This window comes from Vulpes lagopus, chromosome 5 (assembly GCF_018345385.1).
Source record: "Vulpes lagopus strain Blue_001 chromosome 5, ASM1834538v1, whole genome shotgun sequence".
NCBI lineage: Eukaryota > Metazoa > Chordata > Mammalia > Carnivora > Canidae > Vulpes > Vulpes lagopus.
The window spans coordinates 85,424,057-85,447,878 of record NC_054828.1 but is presented as its reverse complement, the minus strand read 5'-3'; the positions used below and the strand labels follow the sequence as shown (position 1 = coordinate 85,447,878).

At 37.4% G+C, this 23,822-nt stretch overlaps 1 protein-coding gene across 2 annotated transcripts in view; it reads left to right on the top strand.

The window, feature by feature from the left end:
- The first annotated feature begins 4,239 nt into the window (after window positions 1-4,239).
- LOC121490679 (meiosis 1 associated protein) overlaps window positions 4,240-23,822 on the top strand; it is a 72,664-nt gene continuing 53,081 nt past the window's right edge. For both annotated transcript variants that reach the window (XM_041754568.1, XM_041754569.1), the window contains exon 1: window positions 4,240-4,479. In XM_041754568.1, coding sequence (XP_041610502.1) covers window positions 4,240-4,479 — 240 coding nt within the window. The remainder of the gene's footprint in view (window positions 4,480-23,822) is intronic.

Sequence of the window (23,822 nt, the reverse complement as noted above, 5' to 3'; positions counted from 1 at the left end):
TTTCTAGTTCAAGAGTACTTTTAATAGGTTAGCATATTCATTTGCTTATTTGTTCAGCTGTACCCAACACATAATTGGAACTCAATAAAATATTGTTGAATGAACAAATGCTGAGTTCCACTAACCAAAAAGGAAAGTTTGAAGGGAAATAACTTCACAGATTAATTTTGATGAACACATTTATCTGTGCACTCAGATCACTTTCCAAAGGGTTTCTGAAAATTATCATAAATAATATAATATTTCTCTTGGACCTGGGGAAATGAAATAAGTTTTTCTTTTCCCTGCATTATTTAGCTAACAGACAATTATATAGAGTTATTTTAGTTCCCAGAGATGATTTTTTAATCTAAAAAATATTTTCTTTGGGGCACCTGGGTGGCTCATTTGGTTAAGTATCTGCCTTTGGCTCAGGTCATGATCCCAGGGTCCTGGGATAGAGCCTTGAATAGAGCTCCCTGCTCAGCAGGAAGTCTGCTTCTTCCTCTCCCTCTGCCCCTCCCTCCTCTCCCTCTGTCCCTCTCCCTGCTTGTGCTTTCTGTCTCTCAAATAAATAAAACCTTTAAAAGTAAATAAATAAAAAATATTTCCTTTTATGCTTATCCTAATGTTCTTTTTTGAAGTATTTTTATTATTAAATATAACATATATAGAGAACATTTCATAAAATATGAACATACAGGGATCCCTGGGTGGCGCAGCGGTTTGGCGCCTGCCTTTGGCCCAGGGCGCGATCCTGGAGGCCCGGGATCGAGTCCCACGTCGGGCTCCGGGTGCATGGAGCCTGCTTCTCCCTCTGCCTGTGTCTCTGCCTCTCTCTCTCTCTCTCTGTATGACTATCATAAATAAATAATAAAAAAAAATTAAAAAAAATATGAACATACAGCTTGATAATTATAAAGTGAGCACCCAGGTAACCACAATAAAGGTCAAGAAATAGAACATTGCCAATACCCAAAACCTCCTCTTCTGTCCCTTCTCATCATGATGCTCCCCTGCTTTTTAGAGAAAATCACTACCCTAATTTTATGATAGTCATTTTCTTGATTTTTAAAAATAGTTTAATCATTATGTACATAATATAACTATTTGTCCTTATTTTTAAAATCTGTGTAGGTGAAATTGTACTATATGTATCCTTTGTGTCTTGCTTATGTTTCTTAGAGTCATCCATGTTGTTGTATATAACTATTTCATTTTTATTGCTAAATGTATAAATATACCAGAATTTATCTACTCTAATGTTGATTGACATTTGTGTTTTTTGCAATTTACAGTGATTGTGAACAAGATTGGTATGAATAGGGGATCCCTGGGTGGCACAGTGGTTTGGCGCTTGCCTTTGGCCCAGGGCGCGATCCTGGAGACCCGGGATCGAATCCCACATCAGGCTCCCGGTGCATGGAGCCTGTTTCTCCCTCTGCCTATGTCTCTGCCTCTCACTCTGTCTCTCTGTGACTATCATAAATAAATAAAAATTTAAAAAAAAAAAAAAAGATTGGTATGAATAGTCTTTTGCTGGTATGATCTGACTTTGTTCATGTATCCTGGTGCATGTCATTATTCACAGCTTATATGATTATGGACAAAAATTCCAAAAGGATTTACATATAAATTATTATAATTAGTAAGAGAGTACAGTAAGCTTGTTAAATACAAAATCAGTATACAAAAATCAGTTTTATTTCTATGTATTAGCAACAAACTAAAAATGAAATTTAAAAAGATTTAATGTAAATTAACATTAAAAAATAAGATCTCTAAGTATAAAGTTTAACAAAAGATGAGCCCTTTTGGGGAAAATTATAAAACTGTAAATTCTTTTAGATTTTCCATGTATACAATCATATCATTTACAAACAATAACAGTTTTCTTTCTTCCACTGCAATGCATTATATTTATTTATCTTGCCTTAATGTTGCCTTCACCTCAGTGTTGAATAGAAGTGATGAGAACAGTCTTCTTGTCTTGGATGGAAAGTCTTGAACATCACCGTTAAGAATGATATTTGCTCTTAGGATGCCTGGGTGGCTCAGTCGGTTAAGCATATGACTCCTGACTTCTGCCCAGGTCACGATATCAGGGTTGTGAGATCAAGCCTTGATGTTGGACTCTGCACTGGGTGTGGAGCCTGCTTAAGATTCTCAGGACACCCAGGTGGCTCAGCAGTTTAGAGCCTGCTTTCAGCCCAGAGTGTGATCCTGGACTCCCGGGATCAGGTCCCACATCGGGCTCCGTACACGGAGCCTGCTTCTTCCTCTGCCTATGTCTCTGCCTCTCTCTGTGTGTGTGTGTGTGTGTGTGTGTGTGTGTGTGTGTGTCTCATGAATAAATAAATTAAATCTTAAAAAAAAAAATTATCTCTCCTTCTGCCCCTCCTCCCCTCTAAAAAAAGATATTTGTTCTAGATTTTTGTAAACATTTTTTATGAGATTATTTCTTTAAAATTTTTTTTAATTTACTTGAGAGAGAGCAAGAGCTAGAGAGAGTACAGAGGGAGATGGAAAAGCAGATTCCCCGCTGAGCCAAGAGCCTGATGCAGGGCTTGATCCCAGGACCCTGAGATTATGACCTGAGCCAAAAGCAGACACTTAATCACCTGAGCCACCCAGGTCCCCCAAGATTGTTTCTATTATCTATTCCTAGTTTAAGAGTCTATCATGCCTGAATGTTGAATTTTAGCAAAAGCTTCTGAATCTAATGAGATGATCATATCATTTTTCTCATTTAATCTTTTAATGCGATGAATTACAGTGACTGTCTAACTTTATATCACTGTTTTATTCTTGTGATAAACCCAACTTGGTCATGATGTATTACTTGTTTCATATATTGCTGTTTCCTACTCACTTATATTTTGTTCAGGATTTTTACATCTAGATTTGTGGATGAGATTGCCCCATAATTTTCTCTTATAATAAATATTCTTTTCTGATTTTGGTATCATAGGTTATGTTAACCTAGTAAAACTAATAGAGCAGTAATTCCTTTTCTATTTTCTGAAAGACTTTATTTAGGATTGAAATTCTTGGTCTTTGAGAATTTGATGGAACTCATCAGTGGAATCATCCAGCCCTGTAGTTTACTTTGTGGGAAGATATTTGACTACTAATTAAATTTATTTAATAGCTACAGACTATTTTGGTTTTTTTAATTTTCTTTTTTATCTAGTATTGGTTAGATATATTCTAGCGATTTGTCCACTATATAAAATTTATTGGCATAAAGTTGTTAGTTATAGCCTTCCACAATCCTTCCCATGTTTGAGCATTTATAAGGATCTACAGATGTTCTCATTCCTAATATCGGTTCTGTGTACTCATTTTTCTCATTTCTGAATCTGAGCCCTGAAATAAGTGTGAATAGCCAGAAAGAAAGAAAACATGGTATTAAAGACAGAGAAAACAGTACAGCAAACACACTGAAGTGAATGGTATATTTGGTTTTATTTCAGTGAAAAACTTGAGGTGGAGAATAGCCTCCAATAAGACTGAAGATCAAGTCATAAAGGGTCCTGAATAGGTCTTGTGGGAGAAAACTTGGTCATATTTTTATTTTTAAGAATTACTACGTACCAAATAAATACTGTGCTAAACACTCGTAGATAAAATTGACAAGTTCTCCAGCCTTGGGAAGCTCACAGTGTAGTAAGAGAGACAGTCATAGAAACAAATTATAAGGGATCCCTGGGTGGCGCAGCGGTTTGGTGCCTGCCATTGGCCCAGGGCGCAATCCCACGTCGGGCTCCCGGTGCATGGAGCCTGCTTCTCCCTCTGCCTCTGTGTCTGCCTCTCTGTGTGTGTGTGTGTGTGTGACTATCATAAATAAATAAAAATTTAAAAAAAAACAAATTATAAAATGTAGTAAAATAAATGCTGATAAATAAAGTTTATGAGGGCAGATAGCTTACTTTGAGACTGAAATTTGGCCTTTGTGTCTCTTTTTTAGTTCCACTCAGCATCTGTAAGCAGTCTCAGCCTTGCATTACAGGTAAACATCTAGATTCCTTGGGAGCTGTTAAGATGGGATAGCCTAGGAATTTGAGTTAGTACCCAGTCTGACTCCTTTCTGGACTTAGTGCTCTAGTCCTGTGTTCATCATTTAAACCAAGCATAATTTTGTTTTGTTTTGTTTTGTTTTTAATTTAGTTTTATGAAACCCAGTGATTTCTCTTTCCTTCCCTGTAGGTATAGAGAATATCCAGGTAGTGGCTTCAGTTCCACTTCTGGTCTGTTACCATGTATCATGGACGAAGTAGTGGTAAAGGACCCTCTAATCCCACGCAGCTTTACCAGCAACCTCCAAGGCTTCTCATTGTGCAAATTGCTCTACCTTCCTGGGCTGACATCTGCTCCAACCTCTGTGAGGCTCTGCAGAACTTTTTCTCTCTAGCCTGCAGCTTGATGGGCCCCAGCCGCATGTCCCTCTTCAGCTTATATGTGGTGCAAAATCAGCATGAGTGTATCCTTCCCTTTGTGGTGAGTGTATCTATATTTGATCATTTTATCCTGAAAGCAAATAATGAGGTTTCTGGAGCAGTGATCTCAATTATTATTAACTGTGTCCATTCCTACACCCACTACTCCATAGGCAACACAAAGAAAGCCAGATGTCATCCTGCACGTGAGGGGTTTATGTAGAGGCCGCTTATAGGCAATAGGCTTGAGCAATGGAGGGTTGATGAGGGCAGAAGGGCCCACAGCCTCCCCCTGGCAGAATACAGACAGGCCCATCAGACAACCCACCTCAGAATATCCATAAGCCCTAACTGACCAATGCGCTACTTAGAACCAGGCACAGTTACCAAAAAGGAAAATTCCATACGTCCCCATAACTCCTCACCTTCCTGCACTAAGTACAGCTCCACTCACTACCTCCTTGCAGATAGTCTCTCCTTTGCTGTCTTACCCACTGTTCCTTGCAGATGGATTCAGTAAACGTCTGTCTCCTTTGTTCTGCGTCACACCAGTTTCTCCTGGATCATTGCCCCACATTTGGGGTCCCTGATCCCATCAAGGGAGACACAACAATTTATACTGCAGAAAAGGAACTCTCAAATTATTAATCTGAGAGTATAAATAGGTCACATCTTGCCCCACTCCACCCCTGAGCTGGAGAGAAACCTTGGCTTTTACAATCCTTTGGAATGTAAGCAACTGACCCTTTTCATCCCTCTTTGAAATGCAAATACAGGGAAACAATCTAAATGCCTTTAGAGGTCTCTGGCTAGTAAATTACCCTTTAATTTCCAAGGTTAATGTCCTTTAACGGAGGTTCCAGCTTTCTTTGCTCAGAAAACCAAACTGTTAAGACAAATGAAAATATTTTCTCTACAGTTCCCCATATGACTCGAGTGAAAGAACCCCTGAGATTTCAGAAGGCAAATACTGGGCCAGGGGCAGTGCTTCTATAAAGCCTTCTCACAAATAGACAACTGTCTCTCCTCCTCCTCAAAGAAATGCAAATCTTCACTTTCTCCTCTATCTATATAAAGTTCAGAATTACAGGGATGGGAAAGATTTCAGAGGTTCTAGTGTATTCCTTTCTTTCCAGAAAAGGCCTAGTGGAAAATCAGGACTTTTATCCCTACCTGGTGGGAATAAGACCTCTTCCTCCTAGACTCTATGGGAACAACAGAGCCTGAACTCCCACCCACCTACCCAACATTAACAGGGTATCTCTGTCCCTCCCTACAGAGATGGTGTCTGAGGAGACAGAGTAGAGGCCATGTGGGAGCTGCAGTGAGGTGTGTGTCTCTCTCAATCAGATGGGAGCCCCCAAATGTGGAGCAAACTAATGGGGTGGAAGTGGGCATGGGGCAGGGGGTGGTGGTGGTGAAAGGTTTATCAGAGGCAGAACAAAGGAGATAGAAATTTATTGAATGTACCCATAAGAGAGGGCAGGGCAGGACAGCAAAGGAGAAACTGTCTGTAAGGAGGCAGTGAGTGGAACTATATTTAAAGCAGGGAGGTGAGGTATGGAGATGGACGTATGAAATTTCCCTAGATATCTGTACCGAGTTGTAAGTAGCCTATTGGCTAGTTAGGGCCTATAGATGTTTTGAGGTGGATCTCTTGATAGAGCTGTCTGTATTCAGCCAGGAGCTTGGGGTCACTCTGGGCCCTTTTGCCTTGCTGTACATTCCATTGTTCAAACCTGTTGCCCTAAAGTGACCTCTACCTGAGGTACCTTTTTACCTCCAAGGCAGGGTGACATCAGTGAAGGCCTAGTGGAAAGCCAGGACTTCTTTTTTTTTTTTTTTTTAATATTTATTTATTTATTTATTTATTTATGATAGACATAGAGAGAGAGAGAGAGGCAGAGACACAGGAGGAGGGAGAAGCAGGCTCCATGCCGGGAGCCCGACACGGGACTCGATCCCGGGACTCCAGGATCTTGTCCTGGGCCAAAGGCAGGCGCTAAACCGCTGAGCCACCCAGGGATCCCCAAAAGCCAGGACTTCTATGCCCGTCTGACAGTAATGAAGCTTCCCTATCCTAGGGTGTCATGTAGAAAGCCTGAATTTCCACTCCCACTCAGAAGTAACAAGGCACTCTCTCTTCTGGACTATAATCAGAAGCCAGAGTCACACCTAACCTGCCAATAATTACATGGAAACCTCACTTTCCCTATTAACACAGTACCAGGGGAAGCCTGCTAAGGCAGAAGATTTAAACAAGACCCAGAGTCTTATAATACCCAAAATGTCCAGAATACAATAAAAAGTCACTTGTTATATCAAGAACCAGGAAAATCTGAACTTGAATGAGAAGACAAGGGACACCAACACTGAGATGATACAAATAATCAAATTATCTGAAAAAGACTTTGAAGCAACCATTATAAAAATGCTTCAACAAGCAATTATGAACATGCTTGGAACAAATGGAAAAACAGAAAGTCTCACCAAAGAAAAAGAACTGTAAAGAAGAACCAAATAGATGTTTTAGAACTAAAAAATACAATAACCGAAATTTTAAAAACAAAAATCTTCAAAGGATAGGCTCACCAGCAGAATGGAGAGGACAGAGAAAAGAATCAGAGAACATGAAGATAGAATAGAAATTACCCAATCTGAGTAACAGAAAGAAAATAGACTTTAAAAAATGAACAAAGCCACAGGGACTTGTGAGACTATAACAGAAGATCTAACCTTTGTGTCATCAAAGTTCAAGAGAAAAGGGGAAGAAGGATAGGGCTGAAAAAAATATTCAAAGAAATAACCACTGAAAATTTCCCAATTTTGGCAAAAGTTATAAACTCAAAGATTCAAGTGGCTAGTGAGCCCCAAACAGGATTAATGCAAAGAAATCTGCTCTGTGATACATCATATTCAGACTTCTAAAAACTAAAGACAGACGCGTGGGTGACTCAGTGATTGAGCTTCTGCCTTTGGCTCAGGGCCTGATCTTGGGCATTCTGGATGGACTCCCGAGTACCACATTGGGCTCCCTGCAGGGAGCCTGCTTCTCCCTCTGCCTTGTCTCTGCCTCTCCCTGTCTCTCATAAATAAATGAAATCTTTAAAAAAAATCTACAGCCTTACTGATATTAAATAAAAACAAATGAAAGAACAAAACAAAAAAACCAAAGGCAAACTCTTGAAAGCAGAGTACTGCCATCTTATCTATAAGGAAAAAGCAATCAAGCAACAATAGCTTTTTTTCACCAGAAATCATGGAAGCCAGAGGAAGTGTCACATGTTTTGCATTCTTCAAATGCTATGAGAAGGGCAGCCTGGGTGGCTTGGCGGTTTAGTGCTGCCTTCAGCCCAGGGTGTGATCCTGGAGACATGGGATTGAGTCCCACATCGGGCTCCTTACACGGAGCCTGCTTCTCCCTCTGCCTGTATCTGTGCCTCTCTCTGTGTGTGTATCTCTCATGAATAAATAAATAAAATCTTTTTTAAAAAAATACTAGGAGAAAAGAACTGTTAACCCAGATCTCTATCTAGTGAAAATATCCTTAAGGAATGAATCAGAAATAAAGATATTGTTAGATAAAGGAAAAGTAAGAGAATTTGTCATCAGCAAACCTTAACAGAATAGCTAAAGGAAGTCCTTGAAACAGAAAGGAAATTATAAAAGAAAGAAAGAATCTTGGAATATCCAGAAGGAAGAAAGAACAATGGAAAGAATAAAATATAAATAAATATAATAGACTTTCTATTCAGAGCAAAACTTGTAACATTATTTGATGTGGCTGTTAATGTACATAGAGGAAATATTTAAAATAATTGCATTAAAAACAGGGAGGGCAGCCTGGGTGGCTCAGCGGTTTAGCGCTGCCGTCGGCCCAGGGTGTGATCCTGGAGACCCGAGATGGAGTCCCACGTCAGGATCCCTGCAGGGAACCTGCTTCTCCCTCTGCCTGTGTCTCTGCCTCCCTCTCTCTCTCTCTCTCTCTCTCTGTGTCTGTGTTTCTCATGAACGAATAAAATTCTTTAAAAATAAATAAATAAATACAGAGAAAAGTAAACATTCTACATAAAAAATATATATAATGTAACACTTAGAGCAACCACTTAAAAATACCTCAACCACTATAGATAAAACATAATTCTAAAAAATTCTTCAAAAAATGTAAGTAACTGTCAGTAAGATAGGTAAAAGAAAACAGAAACAAAAACTGAAAGAGTAACAGAAAACAATAAGTAAATTGGGAGGCTAACATACCAATAATTAAATGAAAATTGTCTAAATACATCAGTTTAAAGAAATAGGATGGCAGAGTGGGGGAAAGCAACCCAGCTGTATCCTATCTATAAAAAAAACTAACTTCAAACACAATAGAAGTAGGTTGGAAAGTATAAGAATGGAAAAAGATGTACCCTGATACATTAACCAAAACAAAGCAGAAGTGGCTGTATTAATATACCAGATAAAGTAGACTTCAGAGGAAAGAATAGCAGATACAGAAAGGAATATTAAACAATGATAAAAGAGTCAAACCAAGAAGAAGACATACCAATCTTACATGTGTACACACTAAACAAAAGAGCTGCAAAGTATGTGAAGCAAAAACTGCTAGAACTGAAAGAAGAAATAGACAAATCCATAATTATAGTTGGAGACTTCACATGTCCTCTTGACAACTGGTAAAACAACTGGAAAGAAAATCTACAAGGGTATAGAAAAATATTAGCCAATAGGATCTAGTCAGCATTTATAGTATGTTCCATTCAGCAAGAGCAAGATACACAGTCTTTTCAAGCACTCACAACACTTATCAAAATAGACCATATCCTGGGCCATAAAAGAAACTTTAACAATTTGAAAAGAATTGTAAAAGAAACTTTAAGAGAAGAATTGTAAAAGAAACTTTAAAAGAAAAGAATTGTAAAAGAAACTTGTAACAATTTGAAAGAATTGAAGTCATACAGTTTGTTCTCTGACCACAATAGATTCAAACTAGAAATCAGTAACAGAAATATAATCATAAAATCTCCAAACATTTGGAAACTGAACAACACATTTCTAGATAACTTACGGATCAAAGAAGAAATGGCAAGAGAAAATTTTCAAAATATATTTAATTACATGAACATTTAATACTTCACGTTCAAAATTTATGGAATCCTGCTAAAGCAGTGCTGAGAGGGACATATTTAGCGGTAAATGCTTACATTAGAAATGGAAAAGTTTCAAATCAGTAATATAAGATCCCACCTCAGGAAACTAGAAAAGGAGGAACAAAATAAACCCAGAGCAAGCTGAAGGTAGGAAATAATAAAGAGCGTAAATGAATGAAACTGAAAACAAAAAAAATTGGTGAAACAAAAAGCTGATTCTTTAATATGATCAATAACATGGACAAACCACTAGCAAGATGTGAATCTTCAGGTATGATAATATGGTATGAAACTCAATGCAAACATTGTAGGAAGGTCAGCTTCTTGGTTTTAAAATTGTGCTATAATTATATAAGATGTAACCACTGGAAGAAACTGACTGAAGAATGTACAGGACCTCTCTGTACAATTTTGCAACTTTCTGTGGATCTATATTTATTTCAAAATAAAAAGCTAAAGAAAAACAAAAGTGATTTTACACACTCACTAGAATGGCTACAATGAAAAAGGCACTACTGACAGGCAGTACCAAGTGTTGGTGACAATGAGAAGAAACTATAACCCCTATTCATTGCTAACAGGAAGGTAAAAAGATACAATTACTGTGGAAAATAGTTTTGTCAGATTCTTTTTTTTTTTTAATTAATTTATTTATTTATGAGAGAGAGAGAGAGAGAGGCAGAGACACAGGCAGAGGGAGAAGCAGGCTCCATGCTGGGAGCCTGACGCGGGACTCGATCCCGGGACTCCAGGATCGCGCCCTGGACCAAAGGCAGGCGCCAAACCGCTGAGTCACCCAGGAATCCCCCAGTTTTGTCAGATTCTTAAGTTAAACACACACCTTCCATGTAACCCAACAATTCAACTCCCAGTAATATAACCAAAAGAAATGAAAACACGTCCATACAAACACATTTACATGAATGTTCATGGGAGCATTATTCATAATAATTGCAAACTGGAAACAGTTAAAATTAACTGGTTTTGGTTTGTCTATTAACTGGTGAATGGATAAACAAAATGTTAATTCTCACTGTATATAATCCAGTGATTATATATACCCTACTAGTACACCGAGAACACAATGAAAATGATAGTGATGTTTACAGCCATGTGGCAGGTATGTTCCTCTGTTGTGCCATTTTCCTTGTGAATGTCTGTCCCATAATCACATTTGGCTTTTTCTATCTTCTTTCAGGCAATAGGGCTAGAGAAAAGTAGAGAATGATCTAGAAAGGCAAATGGAAGATATCCGGCATAGGAGGCTTTTTGAAAGATGAGCTCATGTACCAAAAGGTTAAATGATTTTTTTTTCCTCTTTCTCATGTGACAGTGTTATATGCCTCAGGCACTCCTCAGTACATTTAGTGCTAGGCAAATCCCATGATCCTTTAATCATTCCATTAGAGAAGGCAGACATTTCTAGACTAAAAACCACTAACTCAGGAAAATTGCAAGCCAAAAATCCTTCCAAAAAAATAGTAAGTTCAACCTTGGTTAAAAGCTCAAGAAAATTACTTGGAACAATGTCATTACCTTATGTATAGAACAACCTGATCATTGTCTAAAGAAAGTGTTATCTTAAATCCACTGCCTCTAACCTAAATAAGTATCTAACATTTTCCATCTGCAAAGTTACCTCAAAATACAACGGTGAAAGATAGCAGGTGGGAAATCTTGCTCAAGATGAATACCTCAATATAGCTCTTCATATTTAATTTCTGAGTATTTAATTTCTGAGTGTAATCCTGAGCTTTTCGTAAGGAATAATGACAGAGGAATCATAATTAAAATATTAGAATTCCTTTTATATCCATTGTGGCCTTAATATAAATAAATCTGAGCAAAATGATTAATCTCCTCTCAAAGCAAAATTTCAGAAGAATTCCCATACAGTGAATATCTTACCAATTATTTTACCTTTTCATGAGAACAAAGGAATTATTTAAATCATATATGACCTACAATGGAATTTTAGGACTAATAATAGTCTAATTTGGCTATGACATTTACTTCCTCATCTTTAATAGCTCACATTCAAATGAAATTATTTAAAAGTGACAAATAATAGAGATATGTCACATTAAACAGTATAAAAGTAAACTCCAAAAATAATATAATAAACTATAATTGAGTGCTAAAGGAGAGGGAAGGGAAGAGTAAGAAAAGGAAATTTATAAATTTTGTCATTGTTTATAATGAAGATTTTTGTTATTCATTAAAGGGTAGTACTAAAGAAGTAACTTAAGGTAATTATATAAACATGTAGTTATAAACACTAAAAAAAATACAAACCTTTCTGATTATGACAGTAAAAGGTTGTATAGCGCAAAAAGTTATGCAGTATAGTGATTTTTCAAAAGCTATGAAAATAGTTCTACCTTCTGCTCAGGTCGTGATTCTGGGTTCTGGGATGAGCCCCCTGTCAGGCTCCCTGCTCAGCAAGGAGTCTACTTCTTCCTCTCCCTCTGCCCCTCCCCCTGCTCCTGTGCTCCCTTGCTCCCTCTCTCAAGTAAATAAATAAAATCTAAAAAAAAAAAAAAAAAAAAAAACTATGAGGCGCACCTGGATGGCTCAGTCAGTTAAGCATTTGCCTTCAGCTCAGGTATCATCCTGGGACCCTGGGATTGAGCCCTGCATCAGGTTCCCTGCTTGTGGGGGGGGGGCCTCCTTCTCCCTCTCTCTCCTGCTGCCACTCACCCTACTTGTACTCTATCAAATAAATAAAATATTTTTTTAAAAAGCATGAAAATAGGGCACCCTGGGTGGCTTGGCGGTTTGGCGCTGCCTTCGGCCTGGGATCTGGAGACCTGGGATCGAGACCCATGTTGGGCTCCCTGCATGGAGCCTGCTTCTCCCTCTGCTTGTGTCTCTGCCTCTCTCTCTCTCCCTCTCTGTGTCTCTCATGAATAAATAAATAAAATCTTTAAAAAAAAACATGAAAATAGAGTATATGTTAATATAAAAAGAAATATATGTCATATCAATAAACATAAGTGTGCTAAATTTACCTATTAAAAACTCTGCTGTATTCAAAAGATACAGCTGCAAAAAGTTATTCAGAAAGGTTGACAATAAAAGAAAGGGCAAAAGCATACTAGGCAAATGAACACTCCACCCAGAAGAGCATGATCTTTTTATCAGATAAGTCTGAATTTGGAGCAAAAAGCACTAAATGTTACTAAGAATGTCACTTTAATGCTAGGCACAAAGCAGAGAAGAGTAGAGAATATGGACGCATATGGATGATATTCAGCACAGAAGGTTTACTGGAGGGAGAGCCTATAGAAAATATGTCAGTTTTGAGTGCCTGTGTACCAAATAACATACATCAACATTTTTTTAAAGATTTTTATTTATTGATTCATGAGAGACACAGAGGCAGAGACATAGGCAATGGAAGGAGAAGCAGGCTCCATGCATGAGCTCGATGCGGGACTCAATCCCGGAACTCCAGGATCACATACTGAGCCGAAGTTAGATGCTCAACCACTGAGCCACCCAGGTGTCCCAGCATCAACATTTTTAAGTCAAATGTGATCGTATATGTATGTGTGAAATCTCTACCCTCCTTAAGTGTTCATGGAATATTCACAAAAGTCAGCCATCTATTAAGCCACAGATAAACCCAAAACTTTAATGAATTCTAAAAGTACAGGTAGTTTATTATGTATTTTCTGAACACACTGCAATAAAACTAGAAATAAATGACAAAACCAGAGAACAAAAAGTATCTACCTAATGGAAATTTTTAAATGTTAAATAAATTTGCAGTCCAAGAGGAAATCCAAGCTAAAATTGCAATATGTATAGAAAATAATAATAAAATACTACATATCAGAACCTGTGGGTTATAAAAAAGATAATGCTATTGCTTCTCGGTCTTTTGGCTAAGATCAAGTGTAATAAAAAAGACAATACTAAAAGGAAAATTCATATCTTTAAACTATATTAATGTATTTTATATTAGTAAACAAGAAAAACTAAAAATAAATGAAGCATGCAACTTAAGAACAAAAGACAAACCTAAGGTAAGCTGAAGGAAGGAAATAATAAAGATAAAAACAAAAAGTAATATGAAAATTAAAAATGGTGGAACAAATTAATAAATGCAAGTTTCTTCCTTGCAGGGAAAGTAGGAGATAGATAAACTGCTAGTAAACTTAGTTTGAGGAAAAGGGCAGAGGGAGAAAGTGCCTATACACAAATAAGAGAAGGGGAAAATAACCACAGATACACTTGGGTGAAATGCATAATTATTCCTGAAAATTTAATTACCAAAATTAAATCCAGAAGTGATAGAAAAATCTAAACTCACTATTTCCCACAAAACAAAGTTGTCAAAGAGCTACCTTCCCCCCAAATAAATTACTGAGACCAAGTGATTTTACAGGAGAATAATACTAAATTTATAAAGAACAGATCATTACTATGTTTTTTAACTGTTTCATACCACAGGGAAAAAAAACTCCTTTTTATGAAGATAACACAATATTGATACTAAAACCCAACAAATATTACACAAAAAAAGAAAAACTACAGCAACCTCACTTATGAATATCTATTCAAAATCCCAAATAAAATACTGGCAATACAATCCAGCTTATATATTTTTTTAAAAGATTATTTATTTGAGAGGGAGAGCAGGGGCAAGGAAGTGGATGGAGAAGAGAATCTCAAAGCAGACTCGCTGCTGAGTGCAGAGCCCAACAGAAGGATCCATCCCACTACCCTGAGATCATGATCTTAGCTGAAATCAAGACTCTTAAATCAGAGGCTTAACTGAGCCACCAAGGTGCCCCAAGCTTATATTTAAAAAGATCATATGCCAGGAATTTTTTAAATGGTACAGTAATAAAGTTTACTGTATTAATACATCTAAGAAAAATACATGATCATGTTTCATCTCCATAAATACTTAAAAAAAGCATTTAATAAAATGCAACATCCAGTCTTATTTTTAAAAAACAGTAAAATAGGTATGGGTAACTATGCCTAAGCACAATATATGTTTATGACAGCTCAAGAATCAAAACATACTTCATGAAAAGACACTAAATATGTTCCTGTGTTATCACTATTATTTAAAAATATTCTGGTGATTTTCACTGCTGCATTTACATAAGGGAAATACATTAGAATATAAAACTAGGAAAGGAGGAGATAAAATGATTGTTATCTGCAGCTTAATGATGTCCAAGAGAATAAAACTAGAAAATTATTTCAAACAGTGAAAGAACTCATTCTGGTACAAGAACTAATACAGATACTAATACCCTTCATATATCCCAAACAAGAAGTTAGAAGTTAAAGTGGCAGAAAAGATCACATACAATAACCAAAATTATCAGATAAATACTTAGGATTGATATTAGTAATATATGTGTAAGAGTTACATAAATTAAAATCCTATTGAGAAACATTAAAGAAGATTTGCACAAATTAAAAGTCATTAGTTTTAGGGAAGATTCAGGCCAGAAAGATATCCATTATCTCTAAATTAATCTATAAATATAATGGGATTCCCAATAAAATTTCCAACAGGAAAACTGGATATCCGGATAACAAAGTTCAAATTAGAAGCAAAACCCAAAACAAAACAAGCAAAAAATAGCTAGGAACTATTGTTCTCAAATACTAAACATATTCAAAGTGTGATACTGGAGATTGAAAAGATAGGACAATAGAGGGCAGCCCGGGTAGCTTAGTGGTTCAGTGCCGCTTTCAGCCCAGGGTGTGATCTTGAAGACCTGGGATCAAGTCCCACGTCAGGCTCCCTGCATGGAGCTGCTTCTCCCTCTGCCTGTGTCTCTGCCCCTGTGTGTGTGTGTGTGTGTGTGTGTGTGTGTTTCTCATGAGTAAATAAATAAAATCTTTAAAAAAATAAACAAGGAAAGTTTACACAGTGAGTTTTAACATATTTTAACATGTTAAACTATGATAATAAAGCAACTATAATATATGAGAACTTTTTATGGTACCTTAGGGCTGAGAGAGTAATCTCAAGGAAAAACAAACTTGAAAAGTAGACTCCTTTCCCAAGGTTGGAGTTCAGGACCAGTTGGAGAAAGTACAGTTACAGCTCACTGGATGCAGAGAAGTTCACTGGTTTTCCCAAGCCAGAGATGGAAAGCAGGATGCACTCTTCCAGGTGAAAGTGAGCTATAATCAGTGACTGGTGCATAAGTGTGTAGAGTGGAAATACCAATGTGGACAGGATGCTTGGAGCAGACAGGGTCCATGTGGAAAGAGCAGCATCATTGGGAGGGCCACAAGAGACAAACCTCTGAGGTGAGCAGAGGAAGTGAGGCATTAGTGCAGGAAGGAGGCCTGAAGTTTGCAGTGTCTATGCCAAGATGATTGCTGAAAGGTGATCACCAAGTCAGGGCTCAGAGGTTGCCAGGGTCTTAGCTTAGGCTGCTGTAATAAAATACTATAGACTAGATGGCCTAAACAGTACACATTTATCTTCTCAAAGTCTGGGAGACTATAAGTTCAAAATCAAGGTGTGAGCATGGCCAGGTTCTGGTGAGAGCCCTCTTCTGGCTTACAGACAGTAGATTTCTTGCTGTGTGCTGAGATGGCCTTTCTCGGTACAAGCATGTGAAGAGAGAGAGCAGGCTCTGGTGTCCTTCCTCTTCTTAGAAGGTCACTAATCCCATCATGGAGACTATCCTCATGACCTCATCTAAATCTAATTACCTCTCAAAGGCCTCACATAAATGCTACCACATTAGGAGATAGGGCTTAAGTATATGAATTTTAAGGGAACATAAACATTCAGTCTGTAACATCAAGGGCCTGCTAGTTTGGGGTACTCTCTGTTAGTGTGGAGCACTATCAGATGTTCTCACACCTCATTGCTTTCAGCAGAAAAGCACGTTCCTCCTGCAGTGTTCCTCCAGTGCTCTCTACTCAAATACTTAACATCATGGCCCATGTAAAGGAGAAATGTTTAAAGGGATTTTGTCCATTATTGCAGAGATATATTGAAGGGTGACTTGGATCTAAGAGGCAATAAATTGATAATTTGGTCACAGAACATGGGGGAAAATATCAGAGTAAGAAAGGTTTTCTAACTATAACACAAAACCCAAAATTCAAAAAATAAAAGATTAATAAATTCAGTTGTATAAAAATAGAAAATATGTGCTTGGCAAAAGAAAAATACTATATAATCAATAAGGTAAAGACCAATAATCCAATAGGAAGTGAGAAATGATATACATAGATCTCAGAAAAAGTATAAATGAACCTTTAACATATCAAAATATGTTCAATTTCACTTATAAAAGAAATGAAAAAAAAAAACTTAAAACTACATTGAGATGCTATTATTTTTCACCTGTATGATTGCCAAAGATTTTTTTTAAGTCTAATACAGTTCATGAGGTTTTAAAGAAACAGGCACACTTACATGCCATCTATGAGTATATAAATTAACATAATTTCTATGGTGGGCAATTGGGTGACAGTATCACAATTTACATACCCTTTGATCCAGCAAGTCTGCTTTTACGAACTTATCCTACAGCTATATTTTCATTGTGGAAAGATGACTTAAATATTATCATTTCAGCACTGTTTGCAGTAGAAAACATTGGAAGCAATCTAATGTTAATCAACAGGGAATTGGTAAATAAAATTATGTTCTGTCCATTAATGGAATACTCTGTCACTATAAAAATTAAGACACTTTTTATTTATTAAATGAAAGGATTGCCCAAGTACACTATGCAATAAAATCAACAGACAAAAGAGTATCATAGTATCTTTTATTTGGGTAAGATGAAAAAAATTATCTTTTATATTTTCTTTCATGTAAAGAAAAAATCTCTGGGAAGTTACCCAACAAGCTACCAATATTGATTGCTTCCAGGAAACCACTAGTTAGTTGCAGGATGAATGGAAATGTGATTTTTTTCCTTTTTCTTTTTTAAGATTTTATTTATTCATTAGAGACACAGAGACAGGCAGAGACATAGGCAGAGGGAGAATCAGGATCCCTGCAGGGAGCCTGATGTGGGGTCCCAGGACACCAAGATCACAACTTGAGCCAAAGGTGGATGCTCAACCACTACGCCATCCAGGTGCCCCTGATTTTTTTCCACATACAATTTTATAACCTTTAAATTTTGAATCATGTGCATGTATTATATATTGAAAATAATAAAAATAAAATACTGAAAAAAAGTTTGTGGTGATAAAATGCAATCTGTATATGGAGATTCTATGTAGATTTTTAATTTTTGTTCTTACTGATAAAAATATTTTTGAAAAGCAGTGACCTAAACTATGTTCTGATTTTTTCATCTGGTTTCCAATAAGATATCAATCTGAGTTGTCCTACTAAACTGCCTAGAGCAAGGAGAACACACTGGTACTAGATCTAGGTAGAGAACATCCTCTAGGCGTATTTGTACTAGGAGTCTACACAAAAAGCTGAAAGAAATGCAGTGAGAGTCCATCAGTCCTTACCTATTCATCCCAACTTCCACCTCTCTGTGCAGAGTCCATCTAACTGAATCAGGGTCTCCACTCTATATCTTGAAACCCATCCCAAGATATCTAAGACAGAGAACTTGTGTTTGTGGTGTAATGGATAGGAACTCCAAACAATGTTGTAGGCAACTTCAGTATCTGATTCACTGGGCAGTATTTCAACTCAGCAACTTCCTAAAGCACATTTGAATCTTCCACATTGGAAATCCCAAACTTTCCATCCAGGGAAGGAGGAGGAAAAGTTACGACATTTGACTGCTCAGATTGCACATTACAGATAATGGCACAACTCCAGCTGAGAGACACCAAGCCTCATATTCCTACCACCCATTTTCTCCCTCTTTATCTAACAGCTTCCTATAGGTTCCTGACCCCATCTTTTGGATTTGGAACTCAAGTCTGAACTACTTACACTATTACTGTATGAAATGTTGCCTAGGCAATTAATGAGGGAAAAAGCTAGGAATATAAGATTTTCTGTAGCATTCATCAGTCATCAACCTTTGATATATGGAAATTGTTTTCCGGCCAAGCTATGTGAGCTTTTCACATTCTAGGCAATTAATGTTTCTGCAAAGTCTGCATTTTAACATCACTTCCAAAATCAAAGTGAATACCTGACAGATCAGATTCCATTTTCAAGGGATATAACACATAGTTATGTTTTAGCCTACTTTCTGTTTAACTTGTTTCTGCATGATGTAATCTTTTAGTTCAATTGGGCACATGGCCTCTTGCTATAAGAGGTTATCAACCAGAAGTGTTCTCAAGCAATAAGTCACCTTATTATTTGATAAATGTAAGAAAGAACCAGCTTAATTTCCAATATTTCCAAAACTATTGAATTTGGCAGAATTTTCCGGTACTCAAATAGGCAGTATTTTCAAACCTTGTTAGATCATTTCCTAAAGGTTATTGTAACCTCCTGGCAGAGACATCAGCAGGTCATCCTATTTTTTTTTATTTTAATTAGAGGAGATAAGCTTTTTGTTTCAGTTTTCATAATAGAAATGCATTTTCTGATTTTAAAAATTATGGTTTCATTTTAGAAAACTTAAATGCAGAATAGTCTTTTGGGGCACCTGGATGACTCAGTCAGTTAGGCATCTGCCTTTGCCTCTGGTCATGGTCTCAGGGTTCTGGGATTGAGCCCCATGTCTAGCTCACTGCTCAGCAGGAAGTCTGTTTCTCCTTTTCCCTCTGCCCCTCCCCCTGCTCGCTCTCTCTCTCTCAAATAAAATCTTAAAAGAAAAGAACGAAAAAGAAAGAAACGTCTTTAGGTTATTGCAAAGTTGACTCTTGGAAACACACTTTTACTGTTGGTTTCTCCCAAAACAGTACCAAAAAGAAAGTTGAGGAATTTTTTTTAATAACATTGAATCAGTTAAGATTAGTTTCAGCTATGAGTAATAGAAACCCCAAAATAAAAGTAGCTTAAATAAGATATAAGTTTATTTCTCTCTCAAGTAATTTTAGGCAATCAAGGCCTAGTGTGACAACTCCATAATTAATAAGGAACCATGCTTCTCCTGGCTTGTTCTCTACCATCTTACTACCATCTGCAACACAGCTACTATCTTATAGGCCAAGTTGACCATTCTTATACTTGTGTTCCAGGAAGCAAAAAAGAGGAAAAGGAGAGCAAAGGGAAGAGGAATAGTAAAGATTAGAGCAGAAATAAATGATATAGAAACTAGGAAAACAATAGAACCGATCCAGGAGCTAGTTCCCTGAGAAAATAAAATTGAGAAAACCCTAGCCAAACTTAATCAAAAAGAAAAGAAAAAGGAGGGATCCCTGGGTGACGCAGCGGTTTGGCACCCGCCTTTGGCCCAGGGCACGATCCTGGAGACCCGGGATCGAATCCCACGTCAGGCTCCCGGTGCATGGAGCCTGTTTCTCCCTCTGCCTATGTCTCTGCCTCTCTCTCTCTGTGTGTGTGACTATCATAAATAAATAAAAATTTTAAAAAAAATTAAAAGAAAAAGGATCCAAATAAAATCACAAATGAGAGAGGAAAAATAACCAATACCAAAGAAATATAAACAATTATAAGAGAATATTATGAAAAATTGTGTGCCAGAAAATCGGATAACCTGGCAGAAATGGATAAATTCCCAGACACATATCAACTACCAAAACTGAAACAGGGAGAAATAGAAAACTTGAACAGATCAATAACCAGCAAATAAATGGAAACAGTAACCAAAAATCTCCAAACAAAAGTCCAGGGCCAGATGGCTTCCTAGGGGAATTCTACCAAACATTTAAAGATGAGTTAATACCTATTCTTCTCAAACTATTCCAAAAAATAAAAATGGAAGGAAAACTTCCAAATTCATCCTATGAGGCCAGCATTATTCTGATACCAAAACCAGGCAAAGATTCAAAAATATAACTGCAGATCAATATATCTGATGAACATGGATGCAAAAATTTTTGATCAAATACTAGCAAATAGAATTCAACTATTCGTTGAAATAATCATTCACCACAATCAAGTGAGATTTATTCCTGGCCTGCAGGGGTGGTTCAATATTCACAAATCAATCTGTGTGACACACTATGTTAAAAAAGGAAAGGCTAAGAACCATATGATCCTTTCAGTAGATGCAGAAAAGGCATTTGACAAAGCACAACATCCATTCATGATTTAAAAAAAAAGTAGGGTTAGAGGGAACAAACCTCAATATAATAAAGGCCATATATGAAAAACCTACAGCTAGTATCTTCAATGGGGAAAAACTGAGATCTGTTCCCTTATGGTCAGGAACAAGACAGGGATGTTCACTCTTACTGCTGGTATTTAACATGGTACTGGAAGTCCTAGCCTCAGCAATCAGATAACAGAAAGAAAAGGCATCCAATTGACAAGAAAGAAGTCAAGCTCTCATTATTTGCAGATAACAGGATACTCTGCAGAAAATCCAAGATTCCACCAAAAAACTGCTGGAACTGATACACAAATTCAGTAAAGTCTCAGGATACAAAATCAACATACAGATTGCATTTCTGTACACCAATAATGAAACAGCAAAAAGAGAAATCACGGAATCGATCCCATTTACAATTGCACCAAAACCTGTAAGATACCTAAGAGTAACCTAACCAAAGAGGTAAAAAATCTGTACTCTGAAAACTTTAGAACACTGAAGAAAGTAATTGAAGATGACACAAAGAAATAGAATGATATTCCATGCTCATGGATTGGAAAAACAAAAAAAAAATTTTTTTAAGATTTTACTTATTAGAGAGAGCATAAGTGAGGTGAAGGGCAGAGGAAGAAGCAGACTTCGCTGAGCGGAGTCCAATGTGGGGCCCAATCCCAGGACTCCAGGATCATGACCTGAGCCAAAAGCAGATGCTTAACAGACTGAATCACTCAGGCACCCTAAGAGAACAAATATTGTTAAAATTATATTGGGGGATCCCTGGGTGGCGCAGCGGTTTGGCGCCTGCCTTTGGCCCAGGGCGCGATCCTGGAGACCCGGGATCGAATCCCACGTCAGGCTCCCGTTGCGTGGAGCCTGCTTCTCTCTCTGCCTATGTCTCTGCCTTGTCTCTGCCTCTCTCTCTCTCTCTATGACTATCATAAATAAGTAATAAAAAATAGTTTTAAAAAAATTATATTGGGATGCCTGGGTGACTCAGTGATTGAGCGTCTACCTTTGGTTCAGGGTGTGATCATGGGGTCCAGGATCGAGTCCCACATTGGGCTCCTTGCAGGGAGCCTAATTCTCCCTCTATGTCTCTCTCTCTCTCTCTCTCTCTCTCTCTCATGAATAAATAAAATATTTTTAAAAATAATAAAAATTTGGGCAGCCCCAGTGGCTCAGCGGTTTAGCGCTGCCTGCAGCCCCGGGTGTGATCCTGGAGACCCTGGATCGAGTCCCACATCAGGCTCCCTGCGTGAAGCCTGCTTCTCCCTCTGCCTGTGTCTCTGCCTCTCTCTCTCTCCTCTCTGTGTATACTCATGAATAAATAAATAAAATCTTTAAAAAATAATAATAATAATTTTAAAAATATCTATATTACCCAAAGCAATCTACACATTTAATGCAATCCCTTACCAAATACCGCCAGCATTTTTCACAGAGCTAGAACAAACCATCTTAAAATTTGTATGGAACCACAAAAGACGCTAAATAGCCAAAGCAATCTTGAAAAGCAAATTTGGAGGTATCACAATTCTGGACTTCAAGTTACATTAGAAAGCTATAGTGATTAAGACAGTATGGTACTGGCACAGAAACAGACACATAGATCAATGGAACAGAATGGAAAACCCAGAAATGAACTCAGAAATATATGGGCAATTAATCTTCAACAAAGCAGGAAAGAATATCCAATGGAAAAAGTCTCTTCAACAAATAGTTTTGGGAAAACTAGACAGCAACATGCAAAAGAATGAAACCGGACTACTTTCTTATACCATACACAAAAATAAATTCAAAATGAATGAAAGACCTAAATGTGAGACTAGAATCCATCAAAATCCTAGAGGAGGTGGGATGCCTGGGTGGCTCAGTAGTTGAGCAACTGCCTTTGGCTCAGGGCATGTGGTCCTGAGATTGAGTCCTATGTCAGGCTCCCTACAGGGAGCCTGCTTCTCCTCTGCTTATATCTCTGCCTCTGTCTGTATGTGAATAAATAAATAAAACCTTTTTTTAAAAAATGGGCAGGGGGATCCTTGGGTGGCTCAGCGGTTTAGCGCCTGCCTTTGGCCCAGGGCGCGATCATGGAGTCCCAGGATGAGTCCCGCGTCGGGCTCCCCGCATGGAGCCTGCTTCTCCCTCTGCCTCTCTCTCTCTCTCTCCCTCTTTCTCGCTCTCTCATGAATAAATAAATAAATCTTTAAAAAATATATGTAAAAATAAAATAAAATAAAAAATAAATAAAAAATGGGCAGAAGATATGAATAGACATTTTTCCGAAGAAGACATACAGATAATAACAGACACATGAACATCATTCATCATCAGAGAAATACAAATCAAAATTACAATGAGATATCACCTCACACCAGTCAGAATGGGTAAAATTAACACAAGAAATGACAGGTTTTGGGGATCCCTGGGTGGCGCAGCAGTTTAGCGCCTGCCTTTGGCCCAGGGCGCGATCCTGGAGACCCGGGATCAAGTCCCACGTCGGGCTCCCGGTGCATGGAGCCTGCTTCTCCCTCTGCCTGTGTCTCTGCCTCTCTCTCTCTCTCACTGTGTGCCTATCATAAATAAATTTAAAAAATTAAAAAAAAAAAAAGAAATGACAGGTTTTGGTGAGGACGTGGAGAAAGGTAAACCCTATTGCACTGTTGATCAGAATGCAAACTTGTGTAGCCACTCTGGAAAACAGTATGGAGGTTCCTCAAAAAGTTAAAAATAAGTTAAAATAATTTTTAAAAGTTAAAATAATAAAAAAGTTAAAATAATAAGTAACCAAAGATCCAGCAATTGCACTACTAGGTATTTACCCATAGGATACAAAAATACAGATTCAAAGGGATACATGTACCCTGATGATTATAGCATCATTATCAATAGCCAAATTATGAAAAGAGCCCAAATGTCCATCAACTGATGAATGAATAAAGAAGATGTAGTATATATATCAATGGAATTAGTAGCCATAAAAAAGAACAGAATCTTGCCATTTGCAACAATAAGGATGGAGCTAGGGAGTTACACTAAGCAAAATAAGTCAGAAAAAGAATACCATATGATTTCACTCATATGTGGAATTAAGAAACAAA